Genomic DNA, 13,752 nt, shown 5'->3' with positions numbered 1-13,752 from the left:
ATGCTTCATTTCTGCATAAGTTTCTGGGACCTTTCCCCCAATCCAGGGTAAAAAGAGCTCACCAAAGTGACTGAGAATGAATTTCTCAAATGCCTGGCTGAATGGGGACTCAGAGTTGGACTTAATTTTCTTTTTTTCTTTTTTTTTTTTTTTTTTTTTTTTTTGAGAGCAAGTCTCACTCTGTTGCCCAGGCTGGAGTGCAGTGGCGCCATCTTGGCTCACTACAACCTCCACCTCCCAGGTTCAAGCGATTCTCCTGCCTCAGCCTCCCAAGTAGCTGGGATTACAGGCACACGCCACCACGCCCGGCTAATTTTTTTTTTTTTTTTTGTATTTTTAGTAGAGACAGTTTTCACCATGTTGGTCAGGCTGGTCTCAAACTCCTGACCTCAGGTTATCTGCCTGCCTCTGCCTCCCAAAGTGTTGGGATTACAGGCCTGAGCCACCATGCCCGGCCCATTCACTTTAATTATGGAAAACTTTCTTAAATGACATCTCTCACATCAGCATCTAAGAGTTTGTAAACTGAGGTTCAGATGCATCTCATGATGCAGATGCCATCAAGTCACTTCCCTGCCTCCAACCCTGCCCTGGCTCCCCATTACCTGAGAATGAAGGCTCCTCGTGGCCCACAACAGAGGAAGCAGGGGCTCAGCTTCCACTCCTGCTTCCAGACCAGACATCACTAATCAATCACGGCATCTTGCTGGCTGTGTCTGAACACAGTCCCAGAATCCTTTGCAGCACTGCCCACTAGGCAGCCACATGGGTCTGAGCTGGTCCTTGAGAAGTCAGGTAGTTTCTCTATTTTACCCCCATTTCCCCATTTTACTGCTTCTTAGATCCAGATATACCATTGGCAGATACATTTACATTGCAGAGGTGGTGGTTGTTTCCTCCAAAAATATTAATAAACTTAAAACACACTTCTCAACTGAGTGCATTTTAGAGCTGAAATAAAAGCAGCATCTCCTTCCCTGGTCTCCTGGAGTTTCCTCAAAGGCCATATGAGAGGATCCATGCTGGCCCCTGTCTTCTCCTCCTGTCCCCGTTAGCCGACACCAGCAGGCTGGTCCTTGCCTCCCTGTTTTCTTCCCTTTCCTCCCTCTACCCCAAATATTCCTGGGAAACATCCACTCATTCGTCTTTCAAGACTCAACTTAAAGATCTCTAGGGAGCTGTCCCTGACTGCACAATGTCCCACCCAGCACAGGAATGGGGAGGAGGTCACAGCACGGGGTCACTCTAATCCCTGCCTGCCTCCCTCTCCCAGACTGTCCTAGAGGACAGGGCTCCCTTCACATCCTTCCTAGTGCAGGGAGAGGCTCTGCTAGGAGCTCCTAGAGACAGGAAGAGCACCACATGTGCCTTGGAGAAGTCATCACAGTCCAGCTCAGAGTTACACAGTTCTCCAGGCTTGGGGGTTACTGACCCACAATATCAAGCAGTCAAAACTTGAGAGCCAATTGATTAGCCCACAGTGAAAAGCATAACAGCTTTTCTTGCTACCCAGACAAGAGGCTTCCTTACCCGAGGTTACTTGGCAACGGTGGACTCAATACAGGAGCAGTGACTGATGGGCCTGGAACGTGGGGTGGCGTCAGCTCTGACAGCTGCCCCAGTATCTCCTCAGTGGCAGAGGACCAGGTGGGCGGACCAGGTCACCTCACTGGAGCGAGGAGGCTGGCCCTTCCCTCGCATGGCCACAAGGGCAGGACTCATGGCCTTCAGTCTGTGACTCCAACTGCCCGCTTGATGGGCACATCGTGTCCTCAGATAAGGACACACCTTCACACTGGTCCTCGAGGCACTCCCTGCACACCTGGGAGGCCTCCACTCTCCCGCCAGCGGCTGCGCTCGGCCTCCTCATTTGTCTTTCTCATTTGCTGCCAAGGGCCACCCACTCCTGGCACGGGGTGGGAGATCTGAATGACTGGGTGCTCCTAGGCTTCTCTTCCATAGGTGCATGGGTTAGCAATTCGGAAACAACTTTCTGGGTATTTTAGAACTGGGCAAATAAGTAACCTGGAACCAGGTTTCTCATTATTAGAGAAAGAAGTCGCAAATCTCAAGGGGAAGGTCACGATCCTTTTGCAGCTTGTAAGTGTGATGATTGGGTGTTTGCGAGAGTGTGTGTGATGTGCCACCCTCACACCTTGTTACAACATCAGCACATTAGCCGTGTGACATGAGAAATAATAAATAAAGGGGAAGGTTAGACTAAGCCCTAGAGTGTGGGGTTGGAATTGGAAGTATCAGCATGAGCTCATATTTTAATATATAGAGAGAGGGAGAGAGAGAAATATAGAGAAGTGTACTCTATGGTCTTCTTCTCAGCTCTGACCACTGAGAGGTCCTAGGAGTGATGGCATGCCAGTAGCAAGAAGCACACACACCTGACGCCCAGATCCTTGTTTCTGAATATCAGACCCCACTCAAAGGAACCAGGGCTCCTGGAGAAATGGCTGATCCCAGGGCTGGTACAGGGAAGGGACAAGATGAGCCTGGAACATCTTGTGCCAGAAAATAAGGAAGGGCTCTTATGATGATGGGGACACATCCCAAGGAGACAGGAGCCAGTTTGAAGCTGCTCCCATGGCCAAATCTAAAACAATTTGAGCATCAAAATAAATAATGATTGCAAATGAGTACAACTCATAGAAAAATAAGAATCTCTAAGTCCACATAGTATAAATCAACCAATAAATGAGTAGGGAAAGCTCTTCTGTAGAGTTGAGAGCCAGCTAAGAGGTATAGAAGGATAGAATTAGTCCTGTAAGCCCAGCTACTTTGGAGGCTGAGTCAGGAGGATCACTTGAGCCCAGGAGTTTGAGACCAGCTAGGACAAAAAAGCAAGACCCTGTGAAGAAGAAAGAAGAAAGAAGAAGGAGAAGAGGAAGAGGAAGAGGAAGAGGAAGAGGAAGAAGAAGAAGAAGAAGAAGAAGAAGAAGAGGAAACCAGAGAAGGAGAGGAGAAGGAGGAGGAGAAGGAGGAGGAGAAGGAGGAGGAGAAGGAGGAGGAGGAGAAAAAGAAGGAGATTAGAAAATCACCATCATTTGGTAATTTGGTAATATCACAGTGACAATTCAGGCAAAGATCATCAATGGGTGCTGAGGCTAGTGGTGACAGTCTTATGAGAAACAGGATATTTATATGGCTTCAGAGTGTCTCCTCACAAGACACTTACTCATGACGGGGGTAAAATAATTATTTATGGAGTAAAAACCTGGCAAACAGCACTTTGACCAAGTGATGAAACAAGTTGGCAACATGTGCCTCCTGATATGATGTACCGAGGACGCACCATCACTTCTGGGTATTCCTGCCTGAAACACACAGCCTGAATCTCACCACAACTGAACATCAGATTCAGCCAAACTGAGGAACATTCTACAGAATAACTGGCCAGGCGTCCTCAAAACTGCCCGGGTCATGAAAACAAAGACAGAGGAATTACTCAGATTAAAGGAGATGAAAGGGACATGGCAACTAAATGAAATATGTAGCTGAATTCAGTTCTGGACTAGAAAATAATTTGGGGGCCAACAATGTTCTTGTTGGGATAATTGGAAACATTGGAGTAAGGTTTGAAGATCAGATGATAGTGATATTACATCGGTGAACTTCCTGATTTTGATAACTGCATCATGGTTATATAAGAGAATGCCCTTGTTGTTGTTGTTTTCCCCTAGGAAATATACACCGAAGTATTTAGAGATAAAAGTGCATCATATTTTCAATTTTCAAAGGTTCTTATATATATAGATACGAGAAAAAGAATGAGAATGAGAGAGATGATGAAGTTAATTGGTAAAATGTTAATATTTGGGGAAACTGGGTGAAACGTGGAAATTCTTTGTACTGCTCTTGCAACTTTCCTGTTAGTCTCAAATTAAGACTTAAAGGTTTGCTGGATAAAAGCGTAAAGAATTATCTAGTATGGTCTGGGGAACTGGCAGGCATTCAGTTTGTGGTGGTCATTATTAGAGAAGAAGGCAGCTTGTAGGGGCCCCTTAACTAGAGGTATTAAAATGTTCTAGGCCAGGGCTTTTCAAACTCTTATGTCCCCTAGAATCACTTGGGGATCTTGCTCACTGCAGATTCTGGCGCTGGTCTGGGTGGGGATGGAGAGTCTGTATTCCCAACAGGCTCCCAGGTGATGCTGATGCCACCTTCCTGCTGGTTCATAGATCACCCTTTGGGCAGTACAGGGGTAGATGCCACTGGAATTTAGACTACGGGTTCCCAAGCCTGCTGCACTTTGGGACCACTGGAGGAATTGATGTTCATGGGTCTTCTCTGGTGATCATCATGTGCTCCAAAGGCTAAACCTTCACATTGATCCTGCGTCCTCCTTTCCATCATCGCAAAAGCAGACCTTAAGTCTAAGGACTGCCATGGTGTCCAAGCAGAGCCTTTGCTGCTGCTTGACTCCATCCTATACCCAGAAGCCAGATGAATCTTCCTGCTCTCCCATGGTTCGAACACCCACTGTGGGAGGCAGGTGTGAACTCCTCACCCAGGCAGCAAGCCCTCTGTGGTGTGGCCACAACCCACTTTTTCTGGCTTCTCTCCCGGGCTTCTCTGTTGTTTGATACCTGACTTCCCAAAGAGCAGCTGCTCACAGTCCTGCAGCCGGGTTCCACGCTGATGCATCTGCAGCTGTGATCACTCTCACCCACATGCAGCAGCAGTCTCAGCCTCACTCGGGTCTCCCAGTAAGAAGCACCACATGGTCCCTTCCTCCATGGGGGCCGTGCTTCGGATGTCACAGACCCCACCCCTCACTGTGCCCTCTTGGGAGGCCCACATTTCTCTAGGAGAGAAAACTGGCTGACAGCTGGAGACCTGGGGGCTCAGAAAGGCTCTCCTCACTCAGAGCAGGGGAAGAAGGTGTCTGCTGCTGGGACACAGCATCTCATTTGCAATCACCCAGAACAGGGCTTCGCTCCGTGTGGTGTGTGGGAAAGGGCAGGGAGGCTGGGGTATTGCTCTGGAATTCTGGCCTGGCCACCAATTCCTTAGTCCCCTCCCCAGCTCTCCACCCACCCACTTACAGACTCTTTACCCTCCCTCCTTCCACCCAGCACGTGGCTGGGATACAAAGGACCTGGAGGAAAATAGGTCACAGGGAGGTGCCACCTGGATTGCTCCCTCGGAAGAGGGCTCGGCCCATGAGAGAGCAGCATGCGTTAGGCCACAGAGAGTGGGACTGAAAATCAAATTTGAGAAGGGGGATGCAAGACCTGGGAGGCATCCGGAGACCACCCCTTCTCCAGTTCCCCCATCGCCTTCTCCAGTTCTCTCACCCCCTTCTCCAGTTCTCCCACCCACTTCTCTAGGCATCACTTTTCTGGAAACAGATTTCCTCCTGATCTCACACCTGTCCTTCCTCCACGTGCCCTGGGGCTGATGGAGCTAATTTCAGTTAAGATGCTTGGCTGCCCAGGGAAGGGGCCTCGGTAAACCCCAAGGATTAGGGGCTGAGCCATGCCTCAGTTCCCAGGAGAATCACAGCTGGACTCGGAGGGAAGAAGGGGCCAGGGAGGGGCAGTTGATCCTGGCTCAGATCAGCTTCAAAAAGTCCAGGGGCTTCACTCCTGCCTTCTGTCTCTCCCTCAGGAGCTGTCCAGGTGGGAACTTCAAGAGGCTCATTCCACCCTGGAGGATGGAAAACGGTCCTTCACGCCTCCATCAAGAGGTCCGGGATCCCTGCATGTTCGAGTCTCTGACCTTGTGCCAATCTTCCTGGACCCAAAGTTTGGAGGGTGCAGGCCACCCTCCCCTGAAAACAGGCTCGCCCAATGTGCTTGGTGGGGAGGCCTGAGATTTGGAACAAATTAGCTCCTCTGTGGAGACTTTTGTCCACTCAGCTTCTCCCTTTGAGTTTCAGATTCCCAGCCCTGCTGCATTCCAGAAAAAGAAACAGAAATTTGGAAGCAAATACGAGGTGGATCCCTAAAAGAGATGCACACCCCATTCCCAGATCTGGGAATGTCCTCCCCTCCATCAGGTCATCTAGTTTCAGGCTCTGTTCCAAGTCTCTCCAGGAAGAAGCTGACCTCCCACCGCCGGGACCCTGCCTTGCCACAGCCTCCCCCATCCTCCAGCACACCCTTGGGCTGCCCCACACAGGTCAACACTTGTCTCCTGGCCTTGCTTTCTGCCTCCAAGTTCTCGCTCCTGGACAGCTGTAAGAGCCTATTTGCCCAGCAGACACTTTCCTGTTTGTTTATCATAACCATAATTTCCCAATCCTCAATCAAGACATCTTACATAAAACTTTAGGGTCACTTTTGGGTATAGGGGCAATTTGTATGCTAAAATACTACAGATTGAAATAAGTAGAGGAATTATGACGATTCAAAATAATGAGAGTAATTCTGGAGGGAATAAGTCAAAATATTTCACACTGAGACTGTCTTAGAACATCCAAGACCTGTCATCCCTGTGTATATGTTCTTATACCTCCAGCTATGCACTCATTAGACAGGTGGATCTCCCTTGTCTTTGACGTTGACTCCCTCTCACATTCCTCTCATCCTCAATCAACACATTACATGGTTTTTCCATGAATCAATCTTTATTGGTGTTTGCAGCAATTGAATTATTGGCACAAGGCACAATGGGCTTCAAAGCAAATGACAGAAAGAAAATACCATTGTACAGGTGGAAAGGCTCTTCAGGGAGGTGTCCCAGAACAACTGTGACCCTCACAAATACCCTGCAGCTAGGACCCAGCCCAACTGAGACAGGCTTTGAGGACCTGAGAGTGACCAAGCCATACCTCAGGGGATCTGAAGGGGTCCCACAGTTCTTTCAAAGACAAGCATTTCTAGCTTCCTTGGGAGCTCTTCCAGCCTTTGAGTCTTCGTCATCAATAGCAGCTTGATGACCATGGGGACCCTGTCCCTCTAAGCCGGCCTGCTCTCCCTCACCTGTGCCTGTTCAGTGGAAGCCTCCCCCACCAGGGGCAGATTAAGGCCCCTGAAGAGGGAGGCAGAGGGGAGAGAAGAGCAAGAGTTGATAAGCAGACTGGCCAAGCCCAGTGACCCCCATGAAGATATGCACCCCCCTACACAGCGGTGGGTCTTCCCACCAATATTTAGGAAGTTAAAGAAAAGGTGGCTTCTCAGTGGGAGAGCTCCTGCCACCCTTCTTCTGAGGAGGGGTCCTCCTCTATGAGCTCCAGGTCAAACTCATCTTCCAGGGACCCTCCCACAGGCAGAAGGCGGAACTTCTTCCCTTTCAGGGTGCATGTGCGGTGCTCAAAGTCCAGGATAGCATTGTGGTCCTGGAGCACATCAGTGCCAATGATGGCTTCCTCGGCACTTGCGTTGGCCACTAGGAACTGTGCCTTAAGCTTCAGCTTGCCTAGGGACACCGCTGTATCCCAGACACCCAGGATCTTCATTTCAGCACCATTGGCCACCTTCACCACATTCTCAAAGGGCCGCAGGGTGTCCAGATCGCCATCGGTGACCTCCTCCCACAAGTTTGGGTGGACCACAGAGACCTGGGCCCCAGAGTCCACCAGGAACCTCACGGGCACTTTGCCAATCTTCCCCTTGAGATAGTAGCCCTTACCCATGCTGTTGGCAAAGACGATCTCTTTGGGCAGGTGGCTGGGGGCAGCCCCAGGGACCCCAAAGGCCTTCAGGAGGGTCTCTTTCACAGTCCCATAGTCTCCCTGGTCCTGGGGACTGAGCCTATTGTAGACATCCAGGGCCTCTCCTCTGAGGGACTCTTTCAGGAACCTTAGCTTGGTGATATGGTCCCAATTGTTGAGGTCATTGATGACTTCAAAGCGGTGCAGCCAGAGGTTTGGGACGACATTGGCCCCATCAAAAGTTTCCGGGACGAAGGCATGCTGCCGGCGGCCTTCCTCACTCCTGGCTCCGCTCCCGGCCATCCTGCTGCTCTCCTCTGGAACCTCAGCAGCAACCCACGCCAAGAAGAGAAACCCACAGAGCAGTGTCGGCGCAATCACGCTGGAAAACGGGGCCTCTCGAAGGAGAGCAGGGATGACTTGCCCGGCCTTGGGCAAGCAGGAGGGAACAGGCGTGGTCGGCTGGCTGACTGCTGGGGCAGAGGCAGGCAGTGCTGTGGCCTGTTCGCTCTGCAGAGCCTTTTTGATGCCTAGGCTGGCCCCTGGGCTCCCCATTCTCCTTTGTTTTGGAAGCTCCGCCCCTCCTCACCCCTCCCTCCTGCCAGCATCTGGCCCGACTAGCAGGATGGGTGCCTCACCCTCTGCATCCATCCTTGGACCAACACCAGCCAGCCCACATCCCAAGAAAGGCCAACCTCTGTTGAAGGGGGACTACCCTGTACCCTCCCCGGCCTGTGCTCCAGAATAACAGATGAGGACACGGAGGATGTGATGACATTCAGGTATTTGTCATCAGCCAGAAAAGGAAGGGGGAGGCAGGGACCAGATGCCCATCAGCTCTGAGACAGGGGAAGCCGCTGTTGGCCTCCCCAACAAGTGACTACTTTGAGTGGTCAAAGGAAAAGAGTTTACATGTACTGAGCTTCTGCCACGTGCCAGGCACTGGGAAGTGTCTCACACACATTCTAAAGCAGGTATGTGATCCTATGGGATTTCCTGGAGAGGGAGGCAGAGGAGGGTCCCAGAATAAAGAATGCACAGAAATGGTCGTTTTTAACTGAGGACACACACACACACGTGCACAATCATCCTACATGGACTCAATTGCTGCAGTAATTTTCCTTCATTGATCACCCCTGATTCAGAGGCAGAGGGGTGGCCGAGCAACTCTGGGTAGGCCCCATCCTGGACTCCATGAGCATTGTCTCCACCCTATCCACCCCTCTCCATTTCCAGGAACTGTTCCAAGGGTCCCTTCACCAGGCACTGCAGCCCTTCCTCTCCCACTCCCCAAGCTAGTCATTTGTGGAAAGATCATGTGGAAATTTCACTCCCTTTTCATTCTGAGAGGGAAAATGTCCACTATGTTGGTGATGCCAGTGGTGAGGACCTGGAGGGCTCTGGCTCTGTGCCCCTCTGCTGCAGGGGTAAAGGGTAGCACAGGATGACCTCCAGTCGTCTACAGAGGAGATCTGTGAGTCCAAGGGCTGGAGGCCTGACTTGGGGCTGTGCAGGGGCTGTTGAAGGAATCCACTTTTATGTCCCCATTCAAAGGTCACTCCATGGAGCCTTCTGTCTGTCCCTAGAAAGGGCACCCACTCCCGGTTGAGCGTGTTTTACAGTGTGATCTGGTGGTTTGTTCACAAGTCTGCCTCTTGCTATGAACCAGAGTCTGGGGCTCACAAACCTGGCATTTGTGATTATCTCCAGCCCCCAGAACAACTTCCTCTGGGACCCAGGGGCTCTTTGCTGGGCTCCAGGCCTAGCTGTGTGCTGTCACCAAACAGGAGTGATTAAGGATGGGAGAGGAGGAAGACTTGAGATGGCACACCTGTGGCTCTGGGGCTGTTTTTCCTGGCCAAGAGCCTGTCCCTCTCCAGCTCCCTATGCCATGCATCACCCAGTGCCTGGCGGAATCCCAGCAGTACCCTGCCTTTGGACAGTCCTGCCTCTGGATGGCCCAGGTCCCCAACCACAATGCAAGACTGTGCTGTCCCCAGCCCCTACCACCTGATTCAGTGAGCCAGCCGAGAGGCAGTTGGGTCAACACCTCTCATCACAGCTGCCTGGCTAAGGTGGGGCCATTGTGGCATTCCAGGAGCCCAGAGGAGGGGAAATGGAGTCACCGAGAAGGTGTTGAGAGCAGGTGGTCCTTTGAGAAGACTGTATAATGAAAAACCTGCATCCAGAGAAATGGCCCAGCCACACGCAAGACCAGGAAGCCCTTTCTGCAGATGGACTTTTGCAGATAGCTTCCCAGCTGCTGGGATGAGTGTTGTTCTATGGCTCAAAGAACTGATCCAGTGGTTTCCTGATTCCCTGGTATTCATTACCTCTGCACATCTGGTCCCCGGGAAGTGGAAATGAGTGAGGAGGTTAGCATGCGACCAAGGGAGGAGCGAAGCAGCTGGCTTGTCAGCTGACAAGCTGGGACTGCCAAATGCCCTGAACCGGCTTTTCAAACCATAGTGGTAGATGTTGAATTCCGATCTCCCTACTGCCCTTAGACTAGAAATTGGTGGTCCCTTGGGACCTCATTTGCGTGGGTTTGGTGTTCACTTTGGCAAAGCATTTTACACACATCATCTCCATGAGCAGTATAACAACCTGGGAAGCAGACCAGCTCCGCTCCAGGACCCTGGAGCACAGGAGCTTCAATGGCCTCAGGTCCCAGGCTTTCCAGCAGCCAGAGAAGGGCATTTTGCAAGGACAGGGAAGTGAAGTGCTGGGCTGGGAGAGGTATAGCATAGGCGCCGGGGAAAGGGGTCTGGTGGGCAGTGGACAAAGAGCTGCTTGTTAAATATTCAGGAATTTGGTGAGCCAATTGTTAAACCAATTGGTACTTGAAATCAGACTTGGTGGAAGTATTTACATCACCAAAATTGGCAAATGCTAAATCAAGACTTTTTCCCCCTCTGGAATGCCAGTTCCATCACACCCCTGCGTGGAAACCTTGGCCACACTGACTCTCTAGGGCAGGCAAAGCACTGTGGCTGGTGATGAACAAGTTTATAGTAACCTCCACCCCTGCTTAGCTGCTTGGGCCCAAATCACCTCTCTCACCAAGGACCCCAAGCCTACCTTGGCCCCATCCTTCCCCGCAGTCTTTAGAATCCTGTGCTGCTGTGGCTTGGGGCAGATGGCCCTTCAGGCTGTGTCCGTCCACACAGTTCCCTCTGGGACCTCCACAACAGAAACACGCAGGGGCCTCATGGTTACCGTGAGAGCTGGAAGGGGTCGGCATCAGCCTCTGGCCAAGTCTGGGAGTCTGTCTCTGGCTAGGATCAGGGACATGGGTAAAGGTCAGTTCTCAAGTTCCTTTATGCCTTGGGAGGTACCCATCCCTAGAACAGTCTGGAAGCACACAGAGACCTTGGAATGGCTATGCCGGAGGTGCCCCATGAGCTAAACCAGCCAGGGCAGGTCAGGTGCCACCACCTCCTCCCAGAACCTAGAAAATCATGGTTAATTATTGACAAGTATAGGTATTGGGGCGGGACACCCTCATTATCACCCATTAGCATCTCCTGGGTGTACCCTGAAGCAGGCACACCGCACTGAACCCTGCAGGAGCAAAGCAGGACAATAAACAGGAAGGAGTGGGGCTCCCTACCCTCCACGCCCCCTCACTGAGATTTCTGGGCTGTGAGCTCAACCAGCCCAATTCCTTCTCAGCTCCCTGGTTCCCTTTTGCCGTTTCTTTTCTGCTGTTTTTTTGAAATTGTTTCACTTCTGATATTCACCTGGATCCTTTGCCTGCTTTAGTCTCCCTCAGGCCAGTTGGGCAAATCAAGACAAGCCCAAGACTGGGCCCATCGGGCCTCCTGAGACCTGAAGCCCTTGGTGGGCAGTGAGTTCACTCCAAACACTTTATTATTTATTTATTTATTGAGATGGAGTCTCACTCTGTCGCCCAGGCTGGAGTGCAGTGGCATGATCTCGGCTCACTGCAACCTCTGCCTCCTGGGCTCAAGCGATTCTCCTGCTTCAGCCTCCTGAGTAGCTGGGATTACACCACCACACCTGGGTAATTTTTCATATTTTTAGTAAAGACAGGTTTCACCGTGTTAGCCAGGATGGATCTCCTGACCTTATGATCCGCCCGCCTTGGCCTCCCAAAGTGCTGGGATTACAGGTGTTAGCCACCATGCCTGGCCCACCCCAAACACTTTAGACCAGGGGTCCAATTATTTGGCTTCCCTGGGCGACACCAGAATTGTCTTGGGCCACACATAAAATACACTAACACTAACGATAGCTGGTGGGCTAAAAAAAAAAAAAAAACTCATAAACTCATAATGTTTTAAGGGTTTACAAATTTGTGTTGGGCCGCATTCAAAGCAGGCTGGACACATTTGCTTTAGATTGTTCCTGCGGCCTGACGAATTCCCAGAACATAGTGGCAGCTTGCAGTGGCGCCTTTTTGAACCAAGAGCCCAGGGCAAGAGACATCTTACAGACTGGGGTGCCCCTAGCGAGGCCCAGGCTGGAAGAGGAGGGTCAGGAAAGGGTAAGACCAGCACAGCCCTCAGCCACTCTGTCAGCCCACCTTGGCCACTTCCCCACACTGCCAAGGTCAAGGCCACCCTGGGAGCCGGTAGGGAGAGAGCAAAGGGGGACTCAGGGGCCTTCCAAGGTGCCATGGGAAGGTTGGAGGGAGACGAGGAGGTGCACTCCTCCATGGGTGTGAGACCCACTCTGCGCTCAGAAAGACCCCAGTTTGGGGTGATGCTCTGCTGTTTCCGTCTTGAAATTCCTGGTAATTTTGAATGAGGGCCCCATGTTTTTCTTTTACACTGGGACCCTGCAAATTAAGTAGCTGGCTCTGTCCCCACCCAATCTGGTGTTGGATTCTTCTCTTCATACACATGCACGTACACACAGACACACACGCTCCCTACTACACACTACATACATGTCCATCCACAAAAACACACTCCCCCACACTGCACACACATCCTGCACCTGTAAAACACACATGGTACCCACAGTCACACTACAGTTCTCAGTGCAAAACGTCTGAGCAATTGTGTAACTTGCACATATAATTCAGATCCCACCTTTCATTTCATGTATTTGCACCCACATTTACATCGAGTATTAAAATCCTATTTATTGGAGGCACCTGCTTTTTATTGGCCTCTGGGCACACTTGCTGCTTCAGAAGGCCAGGCAGGTCCCCATGGCCACGGCTTACAAGCTAATGAAAACAGGATCTAGATGTTTAACAGCCAAGTTTTGAAGAGTTTAAGACCAATGTATATATGCAGGCAGACTCACTTAAAGCAGCCCCCATCACAACCACGCTGCTTTGAAAGGAACCAGTCTCTAAGTGGGTCAGCCTGCCTCCTGCTCCCGCCACCTGGTGAGGGCAGGGACTGAGGCCTCCATCCCCTGACACCCCCACCCCTCCCACCTCTGGCCATGGCCGCCAAGACCAAGACCCCCCCATCTGCCTGCCCCTCTCCTGCACAACTGGGCCCCACAGCCCATCCGAGGCCCCAGGCCCAGAGTTGGTGTGAGTGTGTGTGGGGTTGGTGGCACAGCTCCTCCGAGCACCATCCCTAGCTGCATTCTGCTTCCAGTGTTCTGCATCAGTAGGCTTATGGCACCAGGTCTTCAAACTGAAAAGAGACATGAAGAGGTGAATTTGGCACAAAAATCTGGTCAGGAATTCAGGTCAAAGCTGGGTGGGCTTTGACCAAAGCAAGATACATTCAGAAATCCAAGGCACCTGCAGTTTCCTTATCCCCAAACCTAAACCCCCAGACCACCCATGCCTGCTCCTACCACGCGGGCACCACCCAGCATTCACAGTCAGTCATGGCCAAGGGCACACGGGCAGGACAGCTTGACCTTGACTGGACCCCCATCTTGGTCCCTGCCAAACCTCCTCAACATGAGCATTCCTGCCACACTCCTCACCCAGTAGGCCAGTGTCGCCACTGAAGGACAGAGCTCTCCTGCCTGCAGGGCCCTTCCCCAGCTTGCCACTGTTCCAGAACCTCTTCTTCCCATTTGGGTCTCCCTCCTACCCTTCTTTGCCCCTAGCTCAGAACCCCTCTAACCGAAGTGGCCCAGCGCAGCCCACCAGCCAAATCCACTATGTCAGGAGGCAGCAAAATGCTTAATGCGAGTCCCAA

At 51.5% G+C, this 13,752-nt stretch overlaps 1 protein-coding gene and 1 non-coding gene across 36 annotated transcripts in view; one reads left to right on the top strand and one right to left on the bottom strand.

The window, feature by feature from the left end:
* The first annotated feature begins 2,085 nt into the window (after positions 1–2,085).
* Positions 2,086–2,189, top strand: LOC112132203 (small nucleolar RNA U13). The gene has a single exon (XR_002914010.1). It is a non-coding gene; the product is annotated as a small nucleolar RNA U13 (small nucleolar RNA).
* Positions 2,190–6,564: 4,375 nt separating this feature from the next.
* Positions 6,565–13,752, bottom strand: part of ASPRV1 (aspartic peptidase retroviral like 1) — a 133,258-nt gene continuing 126,070 nt past the window's right edge. For all 35 annotated transcript variants that reach the window (XM_054548095.1, XM_063713639.1, XM_063713645.1 and 32 more), the window contains one exon: positions 6,565–13,233. In XM_054548095.1, the coding sequence (XP_054404070.1) occupies positions 7,133–8,164 (1,032 nt within the window). In that variant the 5' untranslated portion in view covers positions 8,165–13,233 and the 3' untranslated portion in view covers positions 6,565–7,132. The remainder of the gene's footprint in view (positions 13,234–13,752) is intronic.

The sequence above is a fragment of the Pongo abelii genome, chromosome 12 (assembly GCF_028885655.2).
Source record: "Pongo abelii isolate AG06213 chromosome 12, NHGRI_mPonAbe1-v2.0_pri, whole genome shotgun sequence".
NCBI classification, from domain to species: Eukaryota; Metazoa; Chordata; class Mammalia; order Primates; family Hominidae; genus Pongo; species Pongo abelii.
Note: the sequence above shows the minus strand (reverse complement) of the source record. Positions and strands in the feature narration are given on the sequence as shown.